Raw genomic sequence first — 27,443 nt, 5'->3', positions numbered from 1 at the left:
TTGGTTGGAGTCCACCGTCCTCCAAAAATCTCATGATATTTGGCACAGTGTGTCTGGATCAAGAGAATGCTGAAATCAAACGCAGACGCTATGAGGCACAAGTGTTTACCAGAGAATCGACCTAGCTACTAAGTCACCAGAGTGAGTGTGATGTGCATGTGTCTTTGTGCATGTATGCACGGTGCGCACGCATTCGACTGCATAACGTATGTTTCTTTGGGGCAGGTGCTGGCAGAAGACAAAACGCTGTGTGCTTAACAGTCCCCAGACTTTTGCGTCTCTCCGTCCTCCTCCCTGGACAAAGGAGACCTGGCCTCCTTCATCTCCTCGCCCTCATCTGGATTCGACCTGGTTTCTGCTGGGTAGACGCACACGCACAGCTTCTGGCCCAGGTACGTCATCTTGTCTGGAGGAGGACAGACAGAGACCGACAAATAGTTTTAGGACAGTCACAATCATGAAGCTAAAAGAATACAAAATGGACAAAGGTGCTTTGTGTAATGTTATAAAAACTATTTGGTCACCATGTCAAACCAAAAGCTGTCACACAGAATCCCACAAAATGGGAAAAGAAGGACAATATTACTGTTATTGCAAGTTTAGCCAATTATACATGTACACTTTACATCTCTGCAGAGTGCTGACAATGTTCCTGCTTTGAACAGTTGTCAGCATTAACGTAAAGTATGCATGCACTTATCGAAAAAGGACTAAACATTTTATAAAACCAGTGGACCTTTAAGGCAAACATTCCTGTTTTTATATTTATGTGACAGTGTTTTTCATATATTCCCTGCATGTGCATTTCACTGGGATGATAATGCTCACATTGCATTCTGGACATTGATTTGGAATCCTTCTACAAACGCTGTGCTAGAAAGCTGGAAGTGAGACAGTTAAGTTGACCTTATTTCCAGTGGAAATAAGCTTAGTCTTTTCATGGATCTCCTTTTAGTAGACCTTGTACCAGTGAACTGTACCGTCATGAAACTGTACCTTTTCCTATGCAAACTTCTAATAAAGTCTTCAATCAATCAATCAAAACCTACCGACGAAGGCATCGAAGCACTGTGGCTTGTTGTCCCAGTAGACTCCCAGGAAGTAAACAGGAACGCCACTCAGCATGATGGCCAGGCCAATGCCGCACACCACGGGCTCAGAGTATAGTGAGAAGATGAGCAGGAAGGCCCAGAACAACAGGTAGATAACTGGCCAGATTAGGCTGATCTGTGGAGGAGATGGACGATAGATAGAAAGAGAGTGAGAAAAGAGAACAATAATTTGTATATCCATGTTGATTAAGCGAGGGTTAAACAGTTTCTTTAAACTGTTTGGAGCCTCGGGTGCTTGGCGTTTGCCATATCAGGACAATTGAAACAGTGTCAGTTAAGTTCATGTCTACAACTCATGTACATATCTGCTAATTGTTTATTCTATACAGTATGTACATATCTTAGATTCTTCTCTTGACTTGTTGACCTGTTTCTTTTTCTATTGACATATTTCTTTCTGCGTTTTTTCTCATTGCATTTCCTCTCCCTGCTCTGCACTTCTTTACACCTGTAAACCTGTGATGTGACAATAAAGTTTATTCTGATTCTGATTTTCTGACTTGCCTTGTATAGCTCTGTGTTGCAAAACCACACTCCGAGCAGGTAACGGTAAAACAAACAAACGAACAATAAGAATATTCTGTAAGGCATATATCTGTAATCTCTACGTGACTGACATGGGGCCTTGCTAGTAGGTTCGCCTTATCGAGCAGAGCTGATTGCCTTTCCATTAACAGCAGAGCTACAGCTACAGTATTATACTAACAGCACAGCATAGCTAACTTGCTACTTTTGGCTAATAAGATTAATGTCATCATTAGTCTAGTCAAGAAGATAAAGTGGCGGTAGCGTATATTGCACTGGGGCACAGTGCCAGATTCTCTGTGTGCACTCACTTTAATTGGTCGGACCATATTGGGTTGCCTGATGCGCAGGACAATCTGCCCGGCGACCGTAACTCCATAAAAGAGGTAGTTGATGAAGCCCACATAGTTGATGAGGGTGTACATGTCACTGGTACACAGCATCAGCAGGGTGGACAGACACTGGAGGAAGATGAAGCATAGTCAGACAGCAGCATGGTGACAACATAAAGGGACCAATGTGGGACCAGCCACATTGACATTTTGCATACACTTTGCATAGGTTGTCCCATTTGTACACATTATAAAGGAAGCACTCACAGTGAAGAGCAGGGCAGGGATGGGGGTGCAGCGCTTCACATGAATCATAGCCAGCAGACTTGGGAGGTGGCCTTCCCTGGCGCCAGCGAAGAACAAGCTGTTAGAGAGAGGGTGGGAGGGCGGAGGGGGAACATCGTCAAACAGACTAGCTCAAACGTTCAGCCCAGTGAGATTACGGTATAAATGAAGAGGAAAGAACATCACCAGGAAATTATCCTGGCAGGAAGGAAAGGACGATGGAAGATCAAGAAACGAGAGATTAGGTACTGTATATGAAACGGAAGCTCAGAAGAATGGAACTCAAAATTCGAATGGTAAAATTACACTTTTCCTTGTTCAATTCCGGCCTACATAGATGGCAGATGGCCTCCACCAAGGACAATACCATGAAACATCCAGAATACATTTGTATAATAAACCTTGGTGATATATAATGAAATGCATATCCCCAAAACAGCTCTCAAACAGAATAAGTAGGAAACCCTGCTATTATGTTTGATCACTTAGTTTGGGAAACAAATCTTATAATAAATAGATCTGTGGCTTTTTTGATTGGCATGCCCAATGCCATGCCCTTACAAGAAAGTGTTTGAAGGACACACGTGTCGTGTATACTTCACGATAGGCCAAACATGGTAAAACAAACAATGAGAACAGGTGAGAATTGTTTGCCACTATTCAACCCAGGTCAGGAAGTTGATAGCGAGCTAACTAACCGTGAGGAGGTGAAGAGGGAGCCGTTGACTCCTCCGAAGGTGGAGAGAGCCACGGAGATGGGCATGATCCACGACATGACACCCAGCAGCTTCTCACCAAACGTCTGGGACCGACAGATGAAGGTTAGATAGAAGAGAGTGAGAGGGAGTGAGTGAGGGAGGGAGGGAGTAAAGGTACAGACAGACAAGGTGATGGTTAGCCACACCAAAACCACAACAACCATATTTTAGTACTATTAACATATTAATGTCACACTGCACTGCATTGGCTGTAGAGATATCCCATTTTATGGCTGTGTGAATCCCAGGCCCAGCAGGGTATTGCCAGGGTGGGAAAAATTGGCAATGTCTGAGCATTAACACAGCGAGGCCACTAGAGAGCATGAGAGGCCATCCACAGTCAAGGTGTGTGTTTGGTTGAGCTCACAGGACCACCCTGCACCACTCGCCCTGGGTGGGGCTACTCACCACGGCAACAGCATTGGAGGCAAGCAGCTCCTGAGGGCTCATGGCTGTGACGTAGGCGATGTTTGCGAAGACGTAAACAAACGTCACCAGGGGTATGGAGATGAAGATGGCACGAGGAAGGTTCCTGGATGAAGGACAAAATTACATATTAAAGGAGAAAAAAAAGTGGAGAATAGAAGGAAGGAAAATGAGGAGAGATTTAGAAAGGAAGATAAAAGATAGAGCATGTGCATGTGTGTGACCTTTGAAAGAGGATATTACAGAGGAAGGTTTGATGAGGGGTATTATTGGATATTAAGGTTAATGAAAGGACACAATTATAATAAGAAGGGGCAGGGGAAAATATATTAACAAAAGAAAATGAGGAAATAAATCAATTTCTAAAGACAAAATGAAAATTACAAAATTACAAGATTCTTTTCTGAGCAAGAAATGTGAAATTAAATTAAATTAAACCCAGAATTACTGAAGAAAGTGGACCAGGTCTGGTACTGAAGTGGGGGATTTAGTAAGGAAGGATCATGCTAACTACTCTGAACTACCGGCGGCTAGCCGATGACAACATTGTGTCCCCAATGTGGGCCAACCCCGACCTAAAAAAGTGGCCACCATGTGTATTTTGTATTTTCCTTGGTTGTAGTTGACAGCTTTAGCATCTTCAGTGCTGTTTAAAGTAGCAGTTCACAAAGTGATGTCCAGGGACCCCTAGGGGTCCTTGAAGTCGTTCCAGGGGGTCCCCAAGAAAATGATTGATAGGAACCAAATGGACCCTTACAGGTCTGTAACTCTGAGAGTGTTCAAATGGAACCAAATCCATTTGTATACTATCACAGTTATGGTGGTCCTTGTTAGAGAACCACTGGTTTAAAGGCATTTCCAGCCACCAAAAAAGAGGGTTGCTTCTTACACATAGGGGTCGACCAGCTCCTCTGTGACGTAGTTGAGGAAGTTCCATCCTCCGTAGGCGAAGGAGCCTTGTAGGAACGCCAGGGCGATCAAACCCACATCATAATCCTGGAATGGCTCAAAGGCATTGGCTGGTTCCAACCAGTAATACTCTCCTGTAGAGGGGTTGAGGACAAGGTCAGTACAATATTAATGACACGAGGTTTTCTGCATAAGAAATCTCTTGCATTTCTTAAATGTATTCTGTGTAATAACAGAGGAGAGGAGAAGAGATTGGCATGGTAAATAAACAAAGAGCACAGGAGGAACAGAAAAGGTTGGGAGAGAAAAAGGAAGGAATACAGAAACCTTTTTTTTTTTTTTTTTTTCATTATGTGGCATAGTTTTTGTAAAAAGCAAACGGAAATTTGATCACTGCTTATCAATCTGTACTTCACGATCAATCAGATAAGGCAATGGGCGGGTCTGTAGCAACTATTTTATCAAGCTTGGCCACAAAACACAGCTGTCGTCTGAAATTAGGAGACCTGCTGTGCCAGATTTCTACAACTCACAACACGCTGCGACGACACACGTTGTGAGCTGCTATTTTATTTGTGCTATTTTTGAAATAGCGAAATGGTTACTTTTTTTTCCTGAAATGACGCCTCTTCATGAAACTGGGTCGCCTATGACTCTTTCACAACTGAATTCTCCCATTGCTCTGAGAGGGCAAATCACCCTTTGTGCTCTGCATTGTCTTCAAAGGCTCACACAGAAATCCTCCCCTGCATTTCGCTGTGTACATAGATTATTAGCCCAGGCTGTAGCCCCCTAGTCACCACGGCTGCTGTGAAAACTGGCCCTCTGCCGTGTTGTGAATGCCAACCCACAGAGACGTGCTGATATGAAAACTACATTAGTGATGGAGTTTTAACCAGAGGGGCCTACATCAGGCTAGGAACCCACTGACCCCAGTGGTCATTCATAGGGAGACTCCATATAGTGGAGAATGTGTCCCCAGTGACCGCGTGTGCACGTGCACCACACATGCACGCGCGCGTATGTGTGTGTGTGTGTGTGTGTGTGTGTGTGTGTGTGTGTGTGTGTGTGTCTGTCTGCATGTCCAATTACTGTGCTGTCCTTTTTTGTCCTTAAAGGTACTGTATAATAATTTTGATTTGCAGTCCAATTACAGAAAAAAGTTTCCAAGAAGCATTTTGAACCTGATTCATTATTTTCCCAAGTCAAGTATACTATTTTGCCATAACCACTGCAACCAAAGTCAATGTGACAGCCACAGAGGGTAGCGGCTAAAAAAGCATAAGTAGTTTTTACATTCACAGATTTGACCACACTGACATCACTGGAGTAAACCTGTCAGCACAATTCAGGAGGCGTTTCAGCAACAGGCCTCTAATGGAACATTAGCGAATAGATTATTAACCCTACAGCAAATGTATACAGATTCTGTTGAAAATCATGATAGTCCCTTTAATGTTCTCACAGTTGGAAAGAGAGTGAGACCACCAGAGACAGATGGAGTGGAATGTAACATTGGACTCACGTATGCAGGATATATGGACGGATGCATGCATGCACCATACTGTACAACACATGACACTCTCAGAGTTATATTTAAAACCGATGAGTTTACTAAGCACATGTGTACGCACGCTCACACTCAGGCGAGCACAGGCTCGCTCACACACACATAGCCTGTCCAGAAGGCGTCAGTCAGCCAGCCTACCCTTGCAGATCTGCACGATGCCCATGATGATGATGAGAGCCAGGGCTAGCAACTTGCCAGCAGTGAAAATGTCCTGAACCCGGGTGGCCCATCGTACACTGGAACAGTTCACCCACGTCAGCAGCACTAGAGACGTACACACACACACACACACACACACACACACACACACACACACACACACACACACACACACACACACACACACACACACACACACACAAACAGGGAGAGCAAAGTACAGAGTTAGCATACTGTACATCATATTTAATTTGATTTAACTTCTATCGATCTTTGTGTTAATTGGATGTCTACGTATTTAAGTATTACATGCCTTTCTTATTTGAGGACCTACGAAAAGAATCTTGTTTTTCTGTGTAATTTGAGTGAGTGAGTGAGTGAGTGAGTGAGTGAGTGAGTGAGTGAGTGAGTGAGTGAGTGAGAGAGAATGACTGATGCCATATCTTGCAATTGGCAAATGGCAACGTGTGAATTTGACCCCGTGGTGGCGTTCTCCGTTTAACCTTAGTATAAGGTGAAGTGACTGATGCGGGAACTGTGAGCAACGGAAGCTTTAGATTAGAAGTTCACAGGTGGCAAATGTGACATGTCATAAACGTCAGCGACCTTTGATTCCATTGCATCATCACGCTGAACTTCACCCCTAATCTTTTATATGCCTATAACTTACATTACATTGTACTGTATGTTCTTTAGATAAAGCCTAATTTATAATTGTGGCACATTGTCAGCTTGTAGATCAGTTATTTTTGGCCAAGCTACAGTGGAACACAATGGAGTATACATTAAAGCTCACAATGTATTTACACATTTACACACACCAACTTGCAGGCAGTTGTAATATACTGTACATCTTTCTTCTCTTTGTGTCCAAAGTTTGCAGTTCAAGCACAGACATCTAATCTCACAGTTTTCAGTGATTTGCTCTAGACGAAAGACACTACATATAATGGGCTTGTTTGACTCCGTGGGAACTAAGTCTTTACATCAAATGCAGATGTGCTGAGCTGCTTTCACAGCCAGGGAACAAAGACAGATAGCACAGCCAGAGACTTTTTTTTCCTTTTTTTTTTATGACACATGTACAGACCTGCACGGCTGCATGTGGAGTTATACATAGACTTGTGCACATGTTGACATACCATAGCTACATGTGTGCATGGGGCTTGGCCCCACCTTCCTACATGTATACTGGATGTAGAACTGCATGGATAGAACAAAAACAAATAACGAAACACACAATGCTCACAGGGGGTCACTGTGGTGTGCTTGTTTACGGCTGTTGTGGAAAGGTTTACGGCATTGTGGGACTCTAGTGTAGAACAGGAAGAGTACACATGTCTGCTGCAGACAAAACAGTGTCTGCTGTTGGGGGGGGTTACAGTACGGCTGCACCAATACCCCTCTCGAAAACAGGAAATGAAAACCAAGTTAGATGCGTAGTGACATGTGTACATGTGTACTATATATACTGTAAATACACACGCACACACACACACACACACACACACACACACACACACACACACACACACACACACACACACACACACACACACACAGAATCAGTCATTCAAATTCAACAGGTTAATCCTCAGATCAGCCATGAGTAAACATGACGTAAAACTCTTACGTTTTAAACAAATAGACAGTCTGCAATCTCACAATGCATTTTGAGCTTGCAGATTGATTTGCCCAATGTGGTTCAAACTCTTATAACACAACAGCTACTTTGGCATATAATCAGCCGGCCTCCAGCGTTTCCTTGAGTCCGTTCCTAGATGTTGTTTTGCTTGTTCACGCATGCACACGCACGCACGCACGCACACGCACACACACACACGCACACACGCACGCACACGCACACACACATACACAGATCATATATAGATATGATCTGTCACAAACAACATCTCTGCCTCTCACTTGATCTTAAGTGGAACAGGCTGTATCAGATCTGTCATAAATGCCTGGGGACATGTTCCGAGAAGCCAGGAACTCGCTGCTGCCCGGCTGTCTGTAAGCTGAGCACTCAAAAGTGTTCTCTGCTTGTGTACTGTATCTCGCCCGCTCACAGGCAGCATGTGAATTGCGCTGAGTTAACTACGCGGCTGGAAGGCCTGACCTCCCTCCCTTCAACCATCTGTAGGAAGCCCTCAAGAGATCTCATGTGTTGTTGAAACCATATACTTTTATAAAACCCTGCTCTCTGCAACACGCGATGGTGTCAGCTGGCCTGTCAGCTGGCTGTCCCTAAATCTAGTGGTGGTGGTGTATAACCTTAGGTGATTGCACGCACATACCGTACACACACGTATGGATAACGAATATGGGGGGCTGGAGGGGAGATGGAATAACCTCTCACCCACTTCTGGGGCATAAACAACAAATGTGTCTACGAAGATCTACAGAAATATCTTCTGTTCTGAGCAACCTCAGAAATCTGCCCAACAACATCTGTCCCATTAACCAGAAAGGAACCCAAATGTCTTAAAGCCAGTCGGGCACTTCCATATACTTGAATCAGAATAGTTGAACAACAGAACACAGTTGACCAATGAGAGTGGTTCAACAGGCAGTTCTTGACAGAAGTCAACATGCCATGCTGTTAATCACTTTGACCTTAATGTCCGTGTTCAGGGGAAAACCATAAACAATCTACCAAGCTTACAAGCTCAATAGCCGATCTATAAGCTCACAATGCGTCATAGATCTGCTATGTTTGCCACAGAGATTTGGTGTAGAGGGAAAAAGGAGGGGGGCTAGTATAGACCCCTGGGGGACTCCTGTCACTGAAGTATGTAGGGTTTACAGTAAGTGGTAGAGAGTCAACAGTACTGTACTGTACTGTACATGAAAAGACATGTACAGTACATGTACAGAACTGGACTCAATTTGTCTGTGCAGTACGTGCATACAGTATGTGTGCATATGGCTACAGGTCCTAAAGGTGATGTTTTGTGCATGGAGAGACCAAATAGGCCTGCCAACCGAAGACCAATAACATCATGTCACAAGATACTGTAGCTACAGGTGCAATACAACTCAACTCAAACAATGGCAGATGGATTGGAAATGAACACACACACTTCAGCAAAAACCTTTTCATTCTATGGCTACAAGGTTTTAGGTTTTTCTGCAAATTTTATCAACTTGGTTGAAAGTTAGAAAGTAGTCCCTCATACAACAACTGCATCAGATGTTCCCCCTAGAGTTTCATTATTTGTTGGGCGAATAAGGCCACAGGATGGTATTTAAACCATGTGGCACACACCACAAATTCCTTGAGGCTGGCCTATTCATTGGTAGGGATCATAGCAGTCTACAGTACCAGACTTTGTTTTTTTTAAAGGTTGATTTCTTTGATGGCCTGGGGTTTAGGTTACTATCGGTTAAACCAATGGAAAGACCACCGCTGTGGAGTCATTATCGTTAGCATGTACTCTTCTGTGATGCAGAATTGAATAAACACTCATTCACATACAGTATATACACACACATGCACGCATGCACGCATGCACGCACGCACGCACGCACGCACGCGCACGCACACACACACACACACACACACACACACACACACACACACACACACACGCACACACACACACACACACAGACAGACAGACAGACAGACAGACAGACAGACAGACAGACAGACAGACACAGAGACACACACAGAGACACACACACTTATCTTGTGCCTAGCCTGCTTTGACTGTCTGATGACAACCCGTGGTATTTGAGCAGTGTGTGCAAAATTCACAGCGGCTGCTCGCACAGTGGCGGAAACAAAGTCAACTGTCTGTTCTGACACATTCTCATGCGCCACTACACTCCTCCAACCAGTCCACTACCTGTTTATCTCTCTCCCTACCTTGGACGACACCCGGGCTGACCCGGCCAAAGGTCACAGGTGAGCATCAGAAAGGTGGTATAGATAGAAGGGAAATTAGATAGATACACTAGAAGGGAATTTTCTATCCGTTCCCAAATGGGGAAAACATTATGAATCCATGAGACATGTGACATAGAGAGTGTGATGCATTTGCCTATGATAGCATTTTGACATTGTGTAAAAAATATATATTTGCACACAATTAAAGGTATTTAGCCACTTAAAGCTTATATACTTTGACAACCAGGGGCCCACAAGGCTCTATACTAGGTCTTATAGTAGTAGTACAGATATACCAAATCTGCATGTTAAAAATAGCATCTACAAGCTCACAACATGTCACAACGCGGCATGTTGTGAGCTTATAGATCTGCTATTTTCACCGCACGTTCACAGCAGAATAGGGGCACTAGGGTTGTTTAAATGTGTGTCTTTGTGAAGAGTACTACAGTATTGGCAACAAGGGAGCAAATGTAACTTCCAAACTCTCCTCCCCTGTATCTACACATCTCACTGAAGTAGATAGAACTTCTAAATCAAACAAGGAATCATATACAGTAGGTTAGAATAAGAATTCAAAGTGGGATCCTCCTGAACGTATGTGTCAATCTGTTTCTGTTTCAAGTAAAATAATGCTTGTGTATATTTAACCACTGGGGCAAACGTTCAGGGAAAATACTTATGGTATATCTACCAATAGCTCACAATGTGTCATGGAATATACTAAAGTTCAAAAGCTTCAATATGTTGTTATGAATTTCCTTCTAGAATGCGTTACCGTTACACACATCTTCCATTTGCTTGGAGTGGAACCTGGGGCTCACCTAAACTTTTCTTGCATCTGACCTTGCAGTTGACTGGGCGTGTTGTTTGCTGCATGCATCTCTCTCTCTCTCTCTCTCTCTCTCTCTCTCTCTCTCTCTCTCTCTCTCTCTCTCTCTCTCTCTCTCTCTCATGCACACGCACGCCAACACCTTGTCTTCTCTTGCCCGTCTCTTGCTCTCTCTCATGATTGAACACATGAGCTAGACCCATGTGGGTCACAGACCTATTTTTATGGGTTGCAAGTAAATTTCCCCTTTTTTGAGAATAGCCGATCTACAAGCTCACAACGTGGCACGAAGCGACGCGTTGTGAGCTTGTAGATCTGCTGTTTTCACTGGTTGTTTGATTTCTCTTTTGGGTCTTGAGCTGAAAAGTTTGTTGAGGGCACATTGGGTTGCTGCTACACAACATAGAAAAACAACCAGTTCCCCACCAGGGTGACAGGTTTGGAAAGACCTGCCTCTGCTGACTTGACAGAAACATGTAAAAAAAGAAGCAGGAAGGTTACATTTCTTTGACAGCCATAGAGTTGCACGGACGGGGCGGGCTGAATTCCATGAATGTGTTTACTATAATGCTTTGGCCTACAGACACCGAGCAGTACGTGACTGCTGCTCTTTTCTGCTCTCTGTCAAGGTATTTGTACTTTAATTGAGTATTTCCTTTAACCTTTTACTTTTACTACATTTTGATACCAATACTTTTGTTCTTTTACTCAAGTACATTTTGAATTTCTGACCTATTTTTACTTGTGGCTACACCCACACCAAAGGAGTGGATTCCCCATTCTGCCAATGCATTTCAATGAGAATGGAGCGTTTTTTGCAGAAATCCTCTACAGGCATGAAACCACTCCATTCTCATTGAAATGCATTGGCGGAATGGGGAATCCACTCTCATAATAGCCTAGTGTAGCCAGGCTTACTCTTTTGCGAAGAGACTTCCGCTGGGAGAATTTCATCGGATGTTATTGTTTTTCACAGTGTGGTGTATTCCCCGCTGGCAAAGAAAATGTTCTACTTCTGGTTGTGCTTGTAATAAACAATATCCAAACAAAAACATGTATTCTGACAAAGTTACTCCTATTAAGAGTGAGTTAAGAGCTACAATCTATTTAGGTTTTTTCCCTGGCGGATGTAAACAGACCTGCACTGCAAGACGTGACTTCCCTAAACCGCATGCAGCCCACAGCGGATATTGTGGCCAGGGTGCTCTCATAGGTACTTTGGTGTGGGTGCAGCCTAACAGACTATTTCTGCATTACAGTATTAATACTTTTACTTAAGTAAAACATTTGAGTACTTTTTCTACCACTGACTAGGATGACTGGGGTGGGTCCAATATGTCTTTTATGACCTCATAGTTTTTTATAGAATGATTAGCATCTAACATTTTTCCACTAAGAGAAAGTGTTTGATTTTGTACCCAAGACAAGAAGATTTACCTCGTGAGCCCTAGTATCCCTATTCTGGGCATGTCATAATAATTGGCTAACATTCAGTGAAAACATTCGCTGAATATAGCAGATCTACAAGTGCACATTTTGGTGGAGGGAAAAAAGGAGCGGGTCAAGCATAGACCCCCGGGGGACACTGCGGTCAAATAAGCATATAGGATCTAAGTGATTAATGGTAGCCTACTACTGTATTTAGGTAGACTAATTCAATATATCGATTGACTGTTTAAGTTTTCAAATGAGCTCCATCCTGGTACATTACCATTACCATTAGCGCAGCAGTAGAGCATTAGTAGTAGATTGTAATTGCTATGCTCTGTTGTCAGAGACTGCGTCAGTGGGCAAAATGTTAACATATGGTCACTCATGTATTGCACAATATGCCCATGCAAGAGTGTGTGTGTGTGTGTGTGTGTGTGTGTGTGTGTGTGTGTGTGTGTGTGTGTGTGTGTGTGTGTGTGTGTGTGTGTGTGTGTGTGTGTGTGTGTGTGTGTGAGTGTGTGTGTGTGTGTGTGTGCGCGCGTGTCGGTCTGGTTGTCACTCACATAGACAGACGGCGGCCAGCACGCGCAGGCCGCTCTCTGGGGGGAAGCAGGTGGGGAACAGCGGCTGCAGGACATAGTTGGAGAAGGTCAGGGCGATCACAGCCTGGTTGGTTGGGTAGATGACCAGCACAGCGATCCACAGGCGCAGGAACCTGCGGGACAACGGAAGGAGGGGAAGGAGGTGTTACACATAGATGTATGGGAGGAACATTGGCAGGTTTGGATCCAAGGATGAACTACATTATACTGTACATGGGGGAAACAGGATTCAATAAATAGTAGGGGGGGGGGGGGTCCTGGTGTGCATGCTCTTCCCATTCTTGTGATTACCCCACATAATCCATACATTTCCATGCGTTGCATTGTATATACACCGAATCTTAACATGCGTTTGGTATTTAACCTACAGCATAGTCCTCTTCGCTGACTTGTAAAGCACATTTCAGACGGGAGGCGGTTGATGTGGGCGCTCTCGCTTGGAACAGCAGGGATCGCACCACGGTGGAGACCCAAACACAATCGATTTGCGAGTAAACGTTGGGCGGTATTTCACAAAGATGACCACAATCCAGCTCTTGCCGCCCGCCAGCGTGTGCATGAAGGAGCACGGCACGTGTACGCGAATCACTCGCCTCTCATTGAAAATGAGAACTGGGGTGCGTCAGCCGCCTCCCGTCTGAAAGGCGCTTGATTGTAAGAATAATCAAAACTCACTTAATTCTAACAGACTTGATTTTTTTTGTCCCTTATCTCTTCCCCACAAAGTATGAGGTTTATCTATATGGCATCCTGGATAAAGCAAGGCCAAACAGGCAAACTGCCCGTTATGGATACCGACATAATCATTTATTAGAGTAACGTCATTGTTTGCAGAGATGACCGGCTGGCTGTCATATACTACAGCGCGTTCCTCGCAGACGTCACAGTATCCCATCAAGCCGTGGCAACGGAGGCATGAGGATTTAGGACTCACAGAGCATTCACTAAAAGCAACAGCAACCAGTCAGAATGAAACAGCTAAGAGGAACAGTAAGTGATGCCCACATTTCGAGGAGTACCTGGCTGCAGCCATTAGGGTCCTGTTGAGGTCCACGGGAGACAGGAACCTCAACAAGTGGCAGGAAGTGACCTCACAGTGCGCAAGTGACTTCATGCCGCTTGTGGAGGTCACGTGACGTCTCTGCCTTGCAGTCCAAGGCACTACAGTCCCTTTGAGCTGCATTGTCGCTATGTGTACATGTTATCTTTTAGACAACCCAACTCTACCCCTAACCCTAAACTTAACCTCCGTGGGGTAGAGCAAGAAAGAGGTGTGAGGTCACTTCCTGCCACTTGTTGAGGTTCCTGTCTCCCGTGGACCTCAACAGGACCCTAGTGGCTGCAGCCAGGTAGTCTTGCACATTTCATGCAAGGGCTCATGGGACACTGGAAACATCTGGGTACTTCCACGTTCTTTGAACTAGAAATTTAGTTCAAACTTTCCCAGTGGATTCCTCTGGGAAGTGAATTCTGTCTTACCATTTATATTACTGCTTGGGCTTGAGCTGAATCAAGTCCGTCTGAGGAGGGATTGTGTACATTTTCTACTGTAGGCCTAAATAATATACTATATAATATATAATATACTTCAGCGAGCCCACGCAGTTTCTGAAGGAACTGCTTTTCAATTTAATATATTGTGGTCGTGTCGTCCAAGGGTTTAGGGTAGTGTTGGACTACCCAGAACCCAACGTTGGCAGACTAGTGAGAGTATATTTTCCATTACAAAGTCCATAAGCTTACATAGAGCAGAATGTTCATTACACATCATTGAGTTCTCCTCCGTTAACAGGATTGTGTCTCATTATAGGAATGTGTGTCAGTGCGAGCGCCATAAGACTGTAAGCACAACGGAAGCGGCCATGGCGGATTGACCCCCCACCCCGTCCCCCAAACCCCTTCAAGAAAAAAAGCCTTTGTGTTGAACACAGCTTATTTATCTTACAGAGAGGGCACATGGAGACTGTACGGCCTCAACACTTCAAACCAAGCATCTGAAACAGCTCACTACAAAGAATTTCTGGGTAAAAGTACAAAGGGACGCAAAACAATCATTGGCTGTTTTGTCTGCTTGAATTCCCTTCCCAAAATACCTTGATAGCTAGTAGATGGCTAGTTGTAAAAACAATCATCTAATCTGTGTTTATAGTCCAGGCAAAAAGAAAAGGCACAGCTTGTATGAAATCAAATCGAACAAAAGACAATGTTTCGCGGAACGCATTCCTACGGTCAAGGATGGTTCCCAGCAGTGGTGGAAAAAGTACTCAAGATGTTTTACTTAAGTAAAAGTATCAATACTGCATTGTAGAAATACTCTGCTACAAGTAATAGTCCGGAATTCAAAATGTAAAAGTACAAAAGTATTGGTATCAAAATGCACTTAAAGTACAAAAGTAGAAAGCATTCATAATGCAAAATGTCTCATTTCACAAGGGCTGAAGTGGTTAATGTATGTTTTGTAATAATAATCAAAATCTACAAAGTTTTCAGATAACTGTAGTGGAGTAAAAGTACAGTGTTTGCATCCAAGATGTAGTGGAGTAGAAGTAAAAAAATATATATTCTTAAGTAAAGTACAAATACCTCAAAATTGTACCCAAGTACAATACTTAAGTAAATGTACCTAGTTACTTTCCACCTCTGGGCCCCAGGCCGTATTCACTCTAAGCACAGAGCATCTAAATAACACCATAAACATCAACATTTCCATTTACCGGTGATAAAAGACAAAGCGTTCCTGGATCATTATCTCTAGAGGAAAAGTTTGTGTCTCGAGGGATTTCCAGATTTGTACATCATGTGCCAAAGCAAATGTAGTTGTAGTAGACTTTGGGGAGCCTAAAAAAACTTCCACACAATTTTCACTTGCAAAGCATTCATTTGCCTTTTTTGTCTGCGTGAACAATTAAACCTTGCGCTAGCACTTACTTCCTGGATTTTAAAGATCAGTACTACTGTACTTGACCAGGAGATACAGGGACCCCCCCTGCTCTGGCTTAGGTGGTCTGACCTAGATTATGAGGCTTTCTGGTTCTGGGGGATGAAGGGAGACATGTTGGTATGTTCGCCTAAATCCCTTGTCGTTTTAAATCTAATTGTAAGAGAGGCCCTCATTTCTCAAAACAGGGTCATATGTTATGGCTTTGTTTTCAGACAGTAGTTATAGTTCTGGTTGTTGAGTCCAGTCCTTATATACCTGAGAGTCAAGAATGATAGACAAACCCCTGTCTGCTCCCCCCAGCAGCAAACATGCCTGGTTAACCTGGAGACGTTCACCACTATGTTCGGTGAAGAGGTTTGGCGTAGAGGGGGGGAAATGAGGGGGCCTAGCAAAGATCCCTGGGAGACCCTGGTCAGTAAAGTACGGTATATAGGGTTTAAGTGGTTAAAAACTCAAAGAGTCACCAGAAACACTGTTCATTCATTTCACTTTCACTTTTACCCCTACAGCGTGTGTTCTAGTGCAGTGGTTCCCAAACCTTTTAGCTCGAGACCCAAAAGAGAAATGAGACGTTTGCCCGGGATTCAAACTAGTGAAAACAGCAGATCTACAAGCTCACAACATGTCGCTTCGTGCAGCGTTGTGAGCTTGTACAGTAGATTGGCTATTTCACTACTTCTTGTTCTCTAATTTATGGAATTTCTTCGATTTTTCTTTGATTTATTAATGAAATTACTTAGCAAAATCTGTTTATTTCCATTATTTATGAAATAATAATCAAAAACGAAATTAGGAAACAAAAATATAGGGACCCATATAAATGTGTCCACGACCCACAAATGAGTCCTGACCCAGTGCTTGGGAACCAGTGTTCCAGTGTCCTCTTACCCAGCCAATCCTCCGAAGATGTCCTTGACATAGGAGTAGTCGCCTCCAGACTTGGGGATGGTGACACCCAACTCTGCGTAGCACAGTGCACCGATGGCGGTGATGACTCCAGTGACGATCCAGACGATGAGAGCCAGGCCCACAGAGCTGGCATTCTCCAGCACTCCCTTTGGGCTGACGAAGATGCCGGAGCCGATGATGTTGCCTGGGGAGAGGGACGGGTTTGAGGAGAGCAGTCATTAACCTGACACGCACCGGTGCAATGTTTCAGTCACCACTGTAAAAGTACCTTTTACCAATTATAGAGGGTTTAAGTGGTACCGGATATGCAGCTCGGCAAATAAAAGGTGATCCCAGTGCATGACGGAGGACGATATCACGATAAATTAAATCTCCACAATACGATTATCGCAAGTGTCTTTTATCACAATAAATTATAATATCGCCCCATCCCTAGTCACCAGCGGAGCAGTTTTACTGGCTCAGAATGGGACTTTGGCGGGTGACTACTCACGATGCATCCACGATGCGACGGGAGCGTACCTATGTATGTTCCCTGGCCTGAGCCCTGTAAACCCGTATCCCAAACCCTAACCCCTACCCTCACCCTAACCCTGAGCCAGACCCACTCCTAATCCTAAACTGAGGCATCATAGGCCTGAGAGAACATAGAGCTGAGGATACAGATCATAGGGCTGACCCCGTCGTGACTATGTGCAACAGTAAAGCAAACAGTCCACACCAATGCAACTCCTTGCAACATGCAACTACTGTTGCAAGTTGAAACAGTAGTTGCATGGTGCAAGGAGTTGCATTGGTGTGGACTGGCCTTAAAAGTGTTTTGTAGCCAGGAGTTGCGACTAGTTGCATTGGTGCGGTCTGGCCTTTGAGAAAAAAGATATATTTTACAATTTTACTGTTATTTATCATCTGACCATTTCAGTAAATTACGTAAGCAACAATGAACAAAATGGTTCAAAGAAACCTACTAGAACATTAGAAGGGGTTAGGGGAGTGAGTTTAATGGAGTGATTGGCTACAGTTGCTGTGATTGATAAGGGTGTGTGTGTGTGTGTGTGTGTGCGCGCGTGTGCGTGCGTGCGTGTGTGTGTCCGTCCGTGCGTGTGGAGAGAGTTTCATATAATCTGTAACAGCATAAACGGCTGGCAAACAATGCAAGTACAGCATGAATAATAGGACAAAATGGATGAGTGGTTAAATGGACATAAAAAATAACGAGGTCACAGAACAGCCGACGTGAACGTAGCTTCGACGGCGGTAAAGCAGTCGGACTGGCGTACAAAGTGGAAGCGAATTCGCTGACTTAGCACAGAGTATGAGAAGAGAGAGAGAGAGAGAGAGAGAGAGAGAGAGAGAGAGAGAGAGAGAGAGAAAGGGAGAGAGGGAGAGAGGTGACAGAGTGCAGGCCAGGGAGGTTGGGATAAGAGGAGAGGGGAATAATGCCCTAACAAGCGAGCTAATCATCAGAGTGTAAGGCAGTTTACATAGGATACAAAAGTGTGTGTGTGTGTGTGTGTGTGTGTGTGTGTGTGTGTGTGTGTGTGTGTGTGTGTGTGTGTGTGTGTGTGTGTGTGTGTGTGTTTGTGTGTGTGTGCACGCGCGTGCGTGCATGCGTGTATGTGTGTGTGTGAGAGAGAAAGAGAGGGTTCAGGTTTGACATGAAAGAGGCCGCCTCTATACTATATACAGGCTCAGAACTAATTCAGATGACAGGTTCATTCATTCAACAAGAATCGGAACAAAGCTAGGAGTCAGAGGTCAGAAGCCTCCAATCAGATTTATGCGTAAGTGAGGTGAGGTGCATAAACCGCCAACAATAAGGCGCCGGGGTCAAAGGTTGCATGTTTTTGAATCGTAACAGCATGATTATAGATGATAGGCACTGAATGGGTTCGCACTTCGCACAGTACAAAGGTCAAAAGGTAAAGATGATACTGTCACATCCTGAGGAGTGTGTGTGTGTGTGTGTGTGTGTGTGTGTGTGTGTGTGTGTGTGTGTGTGTGTGTGTGTGTGTGTGTGTGTGTGCGTGCGTGCGTGCGTGCGTGCGTGTGTGTGTGCGCGTGCGTTCGTGCGTACTTGCTTGTGTGCCCTAAAATCAATTTAACTCTGAGGGTGTACATTTGTATACACTCAGAGTTACCAAATCTGAGGACTCTAATACTGACTTCAACATTCTTCGGTTGAGATGTGCATACACAGCAAAATCCTTAGCGATAATTTAACTCTCAACTGTTAACTCTCAACTCTGAAAGTGAATACATTTCAGGCTTTAATTAACACTCAGGATTTCTCTGTGTGCCATAACAAACAATGCCTCAATGCGAACGCCAAAATATCCTTACTCTGCAAAAAAAGAAACTGATAATTTGAAGAACATGTGTAGACAAAACACACTGCGACATCTTTCCTTACATGCTACAGCCAGTACTTCCTAGAAAGAGCACGGGACATTGCAAAATCACCCCAATCTTAAAAAGTTCCATATGCATGACGTTTGCAGTGTGTGAAGAAGTTAGCTGCTTTCACTTATGTAACTCCCGTTTGTGGGTAAAAGGTAAAGGGGTGATAAACAAACTGGACATTTTCTAACTGCATTGACATCTTTATTGTGGCAGGGGTCCTTGGTGTACGACCTTTGACGTCTATGAAAAAGATGGTTGTGCTTTGACTCAGCACTTTTCCTATGTGCGTCTGATTCCCTAGATGCTTAGGCAACAGAAAAAGGTTCTAAGACTACAGCAAAGACACTGGTTTGGACTGGTTTGAATCAGAATGCAGTATTTAGACTTGTGTGTCTGCAGTCGCGCGTGTTTGTGCAATGCATGGATTTTTTTGCTTGTGTCTGACTGTGTGTGTGTGTGTGTGTGTGTGTGTGTGTGTGTGTGTGTGTGTGTGTGTGTGTGTGTGTGTGTGTGTGTGTGTGTGTGTGTGTGTGTGTGTGTGTGTGCGCGTGCGTGTGTGCACTCGTGTACGTACATGCGCGTGGCTCTGCTTGTGTTTGTGTAAGTGGGCCTCTTAAGTGCGTCCGCGTCTATGCGTGCAAGTGTATGTGGTTTGGGCCCGTCACATGCTGACTACGGTGGAACTCCCATGTTTCCTGTTCGTCCCTTTACTTCCCTTTAGCTGGGACCAGACGAGGAGTGAATGACCCTTTCTAAAACTCACTTCTGCAGTCTGTCCCCCTCTTTTCCTTTTTTCCCCCAATGCTGACCTTGACAAATAAATGCACAGAGACGCTAGTTTGAGGCCATGGAAAAAGTGTCATACTTTTCCATGTCGTTTGACTGGTTTCGTTGTCACCTATGTCACCTCTTTCTTCTTTCTTCTCCTGTTCACCTCTCACTACGGGCCCCTGCAGAAAACTACAGCCGGATATTTGTACAGTATAATCTTACAGTGCAAGTTATTGTATTGTTATTGTATTATTTTTCCACAGGACCTCATGTGACGCTTTGGTTTTAAGACAAGGCTCAGAGCAGATTTCTGTTCCCCTTTACTTTGCAGCTTATCAGCAGTGAGCCAATTTCTCCAGTGCATTGCACACATGCACACAATAACAAGAGGTTTAGCTGATGCTTACGAGACTGATGCTACACAGACAAATGGGTTTAATGCCTTGGATCAGCCCTCCTAAACTGAACAAAGATATTCTATTAACAGCCATGGACTTATAATTACATGTTATTACCCTAATTAGCCTGATACACTTCCTTCCAAATTCCTAAAGCTGGGATGACCTGCTTCTGGGCCTGAAGCCAGAGTGGAGTACCCCTCACCTCAGCCTGCCTGCTTGAGTCCTTGTGTGCGTGTGCGTGTGCATGCGTGTCGTGCATGTACTTTATAAGTGTACAGAGACAGGCCGGCTGTAATGGGTTCAAACGAGCAGCAGACATACAAAATGACATAATCTCACCCATAAGGAGACCGTTTGTTGATGTGATGAGATTTCTTTGTGAGCCAATTCAGCCGAATGACCTTCTCAGTCTCTTGTTTCATGGCTGTCCAAATCCCACAATGATGCCGTTAAATGTCACTGCTATTTAGGGCTGCAACTTGCGATTATTTTCTTTTATATATATAATATTATTATAAATATTATTGATTCCTTCTTAGATTAATTGAATAATCGAGAAGCATTTTTTTTTATATCAACAAATCTATGTGTTGATAGATTATTGTTTGTAATCAACCCAATTTAATTAGTCTGAGTAACAACTTAAAGGAGTAGTTCACCCCCAAAATGACTTTTTTTCTATTGATTAGTCACTCCATGGAGACTTCAATAATATTTTTTGTTTTTTGTCACATTCCTAAGACAAAAATGTGATAACAATAAATTTACCCCCATTCGTTCCCGTTTCGAAAATGGGTCCCCATCCGCAATCAATGGGGGTAAATTTTCTCGAATTAAATTTTTGTCTTAGGAATGTGACAAAAAACAAAAAATATTATTGAACTCTACTCTCCATGGCATGAGTAATCAATAGAAAAAAAGTCATTTGGGGGTGAACTACTCCTTTAAGCCCTATTTTATACTTTTATACTTTCTGAATCAAGTTAATTTTAAATGACACCATCTGTGAAAAGGAATAGAGCTTGCCTTAGTTCAGCCATGGCTAAAGCCGGACCAGCTAATAAAACAGCATTATCTGGTAGTGAATCTATTCCAAGTGAACTTTTCACTTACTGTACAATCCTGATTCCTGGAGCAGTGTGTGCGTGCGTGTGTGCGTGCGTGCATGTGTGTGTGTGGGTGTGTTGCGCTTGTGCTTGTGCGTGCACACCCAGAAGGGCAGGTGTGTTTGCGTGTTCCTGTGTGTGTGGAAATTATACATGACTGCCGTTGCTGTACCATAGCCCCATAAAACTTTTATGCCGTTATCCCACTTCAAGGAAATTCAGCGGGCCGCTCACAGAACAAAGCTTCAGTTGAGTGATTGAGACAAGTCACCTGATCTGCCATCGCTTCTCATGCATTCAACGTGAGCTGAATGTGGCCAAAGGATACAAGCTCAAATCAAAGGCTCAGAGTCAGGATGGCCAAAGATCCAATGAAACACAACCTTCTGAAGGGGACCTCTTCTAATCATATGAATAAACAGTGCATCAATTAAGCGATTACTTGTTTGCCAAATTGTTCATTTACTACATAGATAGGTTTGCACTCAATTTAGACAATTTTAAAGACACTTTCCAGTGTGGATACAGGTTTTATTTAGGCTTTTTTATTTGTTCACACAAAAGGAAGAGTTGCAACATACTACCGAATTTAGGGAATAATGATTTAACCACATGAACACTAGCTTCCTTCTGGGGCTAACATTTGCAAAAATAGTCGATCTACATTACAAGCTCACACATTCATAATGAATGGAGCCTCTTAGGTGTGGTCTCTCAATATGGCCTTTTCAATAACCTTCACATGTCACAGACAGGGGTGTCGCACCAAATCCTGGGCCCTGGGTACAAGGATTCATTGCGGGCCCCCCATGAATGTTCTTCATAGGGGAGGGGGTTTTAATCCGTTCAGACTGGGAACGCAATATTACGCACTCGGTGCCGCGCTGTGAGCTTGTATATCTGCAATTTTTCAATAGCTAAAGTATAAAATAATTAAGGCCTCTCCACCTTGGGCCCTAGTAACTCCGCCCCACTTTCCCCCCCGCTTGTGACGCCCCTGGAGGTAACACTATTCCTGTTCACTCTCTCTTCCTCGTTCTCCCTCCTCTCTCTCGCCCCCCCCCCCCCCCCCCCCCATCCTTTTCCTTGCTCTTTTTCCTCTCACTTGTCCTTCTTCCTCACTCTCTCTCTCTACCCATTCTGTCTCTTAGCCTCTTACACCAAAACCCCTAGGGAAAACACTCGCTCTTCCCCTTACGCCCGTTACCGTGGAAACACAAGAGTGAGTCACCGCCTGATTTCATGCGGCCAAGGTCAAACAATGAGACCACACAGCTGAGGGAGGGACCCACCTGGACAACCCACCTATAGCACATCATATTTGTCATCTTAAAATCTCACAGTGTAACGTCCACTTTAACATCTTTTTTAGCAACACCTCTGGTAGCTCTGTTGTCTGTCTGTCATACTGCCGTTTCCAGAATTCAGTTTGAAACAAACCCACGGTGCCGTTCTAAAACAAATGCTGCAAGATGATCAAAGTTATTTGGGAATGCAACAACTTCTCTGAAACTGTATTAATTACGTTTTCCAGTATATTTCCTATGTCTGTGTCACAACTGTCGGGGGCAGATACTCGTGTGGCAAACAAACAAGTGAAAGATGATATTGCAAATAACTATTGCTTCATTGAAAAAGCTACACAGTGAGTAATGACTTTAAAGTTGATATGAATCTGCTGTTGGGTTTACATCCAAGCAAACCATTTTGCTGTCCATGACTGCCCCCTCATTCTGATTGCATTGCAAACACGGTTTCCTAAATAAACTAATGGTGTGGAACGTGAGGTTTTAATGTCTGCAGTTAATAGGCTGTAATTGGTCCTGGAGAATGCTATGTCTAGCCAGTAGCCACTACCATAAAGTTGTCCAATTACATTAATTATATAACTTCTACTGGTTTATATAAGATATAAGATTATAAGATGTTTGATTGATTGATTGAATATTTGATTAGACATTAATGTAAATAGCACAAGCTTGTAGATATTTGGGCTAAATGGATAACACAACAATTTTGCTTAAGTGATCGAAATTTAAACTGCTCCTCATTCTGCTGGGGACCCCTTGGAACCCCTAAAGGACCTGTGGGGTCCCTGAACCCTACTTTAAGAACCAGTGCTCTACATCAAACCAGGTTATATGTCATTGAGATACAAGATAATCCTATTAGTAGGATGACTGTCTATGGTGGCATTAGAATTGGCTCAGATACAAAGAAGTGATCAAAGGTTTACTGATTAATGACTACTGAGGGAGAGAAGAAAGAAGGGCCATTCTTTTTTCATTTGAAGACAGCTCACAGGAAATCAACTGGAAAAAGGCTCTGGTATGTATTTATTCATTTATTACTCTTTACTCTGACCTCTGTAAAATCTGCACCTGGCTCACTGATAACAAACTATCACTATACACCTGGGTATAACTGTATCCATCCTCTTTGGGTCAATTTTAACCGCAGCAAGGTTGACAACTTCACAGTCAAAGTGGATGACAATGGTATCACAAGAAAAGATGAAATTATCTACCTGCCTGGGTTGCATCTTAGAGGCAAATCTTTCCAGTGACAAATTTTCAACCAAAGAACACATTTTTTGTACAGGATCGCCCCACTGAACAGCAAGAATACTTTGAAGACTCATTCAACCCTAATTAGACTATGCAGTCCACGCACCACAAAGGCCATAAAAACAAGGCAAACATCCCAAAATAAACAGGTTAGGCTACTGCTTGGCCTCACACCTAGAACTTGTTTAACCCCTGCTAATTTTACTACAGTGGGATGGCTCAGGGTAGATGACAGAGCGCAGCATCTTGCAATGGGACTGGTCTACAAGATACGCTACACCACAACGATACTCATTTACCTGTCAAACTACTTCCAAAAAGTAAGAGACGCGCAATCACAACACCAGAGGCAGCTCCACTGATCACGTTCAACCCGGATTTGTGTCAAACAAAGGGTTAAAATCATTATCCTGCTATGCCACAAAAAGTTGAAAATGCCCGACCAACGGCCTTAAAGGAGTGTAAATCCCTACTCTTCTTTAAAACCGCTCAGAAAGAACACTTACAGGTGGCTGCAACTCGAAACTGGCCCCTGTAAAAAGACAAAGACAAAGCCTACCCCTACCCCCTGGCCCCTGACGATTTCTGCGATTATATGATGCTTTTGTTGTATATTTGTCTGTTATTTAATATCTCAATGAAATTAGTACACAGGATCCCGATTTAAACAATCCATAGGGCTTTCTTGAGTTTAAATCCTAGTAGACCTTGCATCTGAACTATTCAGTGTTGTGCTTTTCCTATGCAAACTACTTATAAAGTATTCAATCTATCAAAAAATCAATCACCACAAAGAGCACTTACATCACAGCTATTTCAACTGCAGTTTAATGGGGGTGCAACAGGTATCTTTAAGTAACACAGACCAAGAGTTTTGTCCATCTCTCATTGCAAACTGTAAATGTACATGTAGGCCTACTCAAACTCTCAGTAAAATGTCATCCGACTGTACAGTATCTTTCTAGTTGTGTCACACCTGAACCAGACCTTTTGGAATGTGATATCCCAACAACTCCTCCTGAATGCCTTGTAAATGGCACCGTCAAAAGGCTACACAATGGACAGTCTGTCTGTCTTTCTGTCTGTCTCAATTCAGTCCAATTCAATGGAGCTTCATTGGCATGGGAAAAACACACCCACACACACACACACACACACACACACACACACACACACACACACACACACACACACACACACACACACACACCTCTCTCTCTCTCTCTCTCTCTCTCTCTCTCTCTCTCTCTCTCTCTCTCTCTCTCTCTCTCACCATAATATGCCAGCCAGGTGTGCTTTTGGATATGATATAGGCCTATAGACACTGATAGACCAGTGATTCTCAACCATTTTAATTTCAAGGACCCCCAGTTTGACATGCATTGGGCTATATGGACCCCCATTTAATGGCATTTCTATCTCTGGGCACTGGCAGCCAATATAGTAAAATCAATGTTAATTCAACTCAGAGAGTGTACACATTTGTCAGAGTTACAGACCCATAAGGGTCCATTTGTTTCCTAAGTTAACTATCATTTAGCTGCGGACCCCTTAACTTCTTCAAGGACCCCTAAACCGGACCCCACTTTGAGAACCAATGCAGACAACATTATGAAAATGGATCAGACAAAAATGCAGAGACAGACACTTACCAACGATAATACCGCAGGCGCTCACAAGACCAATTTCTTTCTTCAGGGCCACTCCACCTCCATCATCTCCCCCGGACCCCTTGCCTTGGGGGTCCCCGCCGGCGGAGCCCGGTGCGCTCCCTCGCTGCCTCGGACCGTCCGTCATGCCTGCTGCTTCAACAAGAGAGGCTGTTCAGCACTTGATGCTGCTTGTCTTGAAGTCAGTCAACTGGTCACGATGTCTCAATGTGCTGCCACAGCAAAACGCGCGCGCGCGCACACACACATACACACAGGCGCACACGCTTGTTCAAACCAAACGCGACCCGCGGCTGTCTGATAATAAAATAGTTTATTTTAAACAGCCTATTGTGGCGTCACCCGTCTAAAAATAGCCCACAAAAGGTCGCAAATCAATAAAAAAAAATGTAGAAATAGACGGAAACATGTAGGCTATACAAAAAGAATATATAGGCTATAAAAAACGCAGTGAGTGTATTGTAAACGATTCACTCTGGTTTGTTGTTATGCAATGATTTCGTTTTAAGTTAACACTGTTTGAAATTGTCACCAATGTGTTGGTTTTGCACGTCGCCGTCAGTAACAAGAACAGTAAAGTGAACAAAGAACCGACTGCTGTGTTATTGTGGATCTGGTTCAAAAAGTGCAGGCGACAACAACCAGATTGTCAGTCAGGTCGATGTGTTTCTTTGTCACACACAGAGACTCACAGGTGACCAAAACTCCTCGTCAAAATGAGCCAACAAAAGTCACATAGTCCAATGATATTCAGCAATGGTATTACAGTAAAGGAATTATTTCCTATTTTTCCCCCTTCGGATATGAGCCAATAAAACGCTTTCACTGGTTCCTTGTTGTTTTTCCAGGTATGAGTTCGAGTGAAAAGAGCATCCTTTTTTGCTCGAAACAAAAGCTGCTTCCGAATGAACTATACAGCCTCTTTATGGCAAATAACAAAAATAAAACAAACACAAAAAGCTCTTTCGGGTCGTTCAGAGCAGAGTTGTAAACATCCCAAGCACTAAGCAGTGTTGTTGTACTTGAAGAGGACTAAGTATTTGAGTAGCCTAAATATACATGAATACAGTGGTACCGCCCCCTTTATGCCGTCTGCCACGCCCCTCTCCATGCCTTCTTCAGCTCAAGGCTTGTTTATCTCCAGCCAGACCCTCCCCCTGTCCTGGCTGTTACCATCTACCTCAGCTGTTCTCCAAAACTGAGGTGTTCACCCCCTCCATATCCTCTCATCATGTGCTTCTAAGGAAAACACCCTCAGATAGACAGTGGTGTGATTGTGAAGTAACTGTATGTAATTTAATCAAGTATACTACAGGTATTTTGTACTTTACTGGATTATTTCCAATTTCCAATATAGTTTTACTTCTATTCCACTAGGCCTACATCCCAGAGGCATTGTAGGCATACCTTTACTCCACATTTATTTAAAAACTTTAGTTATAGTTATTGTAGATTGATTATTGTAGATTGATTATTATAACAAAATATGCATTAGTTATGCTTAAGTAAAACATGTGAGTACTTTTTCCACCACTGGTGTTCACCCTCCCTGCTCAAATACTATATCCTCTCACATGTGCTTCTAAGCAAAAAACCTCAGATAGAGATGCTTAACATTCACCTTCTCTTCTCTTCTCTTCTCTTCTCTTCTCTTCTCTTCTCTTCTCTTCTCTTCTCTTCTCTTCTCTTCTCTTCTCTTCTCTCAATCTCCCTCTCTCTCCATCTCTCTCTGTCACGCGTGCGCACCTTTCTCATTCATTATTCTAGGTGGCAGCCTCCTTCTAAATTTAGCCCTTTTAACTACAACATGTGAGTGAGTGTGCTACTACGTCTATG

The 27,443-nt window shown here is 43.5% G+C and overlaps 1 protein-coding gene across 1 annotated transcript; it reads right to left on the bottom strand.

Moving 5' to 3' along the window:
• Positions 1 to 254: 254 nt before the first annotated feature.
• Positions 255 to 25,734, bottom strand: slc7a8a (solute carrier family 7 member 8a; the record flags this gene model as incomplete). The annotated part of the gene is made up of 11 exons (XM_080742025.1): positions 255 to 406; positions 1,050 to 1,227; positions 1,949 to 2,098; positions 2,237 to 2,333; positions 2,953 to 3,056; positions 3,421 to 3,544; positions 4,328 to 4,481; positions 6,056 to 6,181; positions 12,801 to 12,952; positions 16,669 to 16,873; positions 25,590 to 25,734. The coding sequence occupies 11 exons, from the start codon at positions 25,732 to 25,734 to the stop codon at positions 255 to 257; spliced, it is 1,587 nt and encodes a 528-aa protein (XP_080598151.1).
• Positions 25,735 to 27,443: the final 1,709 nt, after the last annotated feature.

This window comes from Nannobrachium achirus (assembly GCF_963921795.1).
Source record: "Nannobrachium achirus genome assembly, chromosome: 14".
Classification (NCBI taxonomy): domain Eukaryota; kingdom Metazoa; phylum Chordata; class Actinopteri; order Myctophiformes; family Myctophidae; genus Nannobrachium; species Nannobrachium achirus.
The sequence above is the reverse complement of the archived record's forward strand: the minus strand, read 5'-3'. Positions and strand labels throughout refer to the sequence as shown.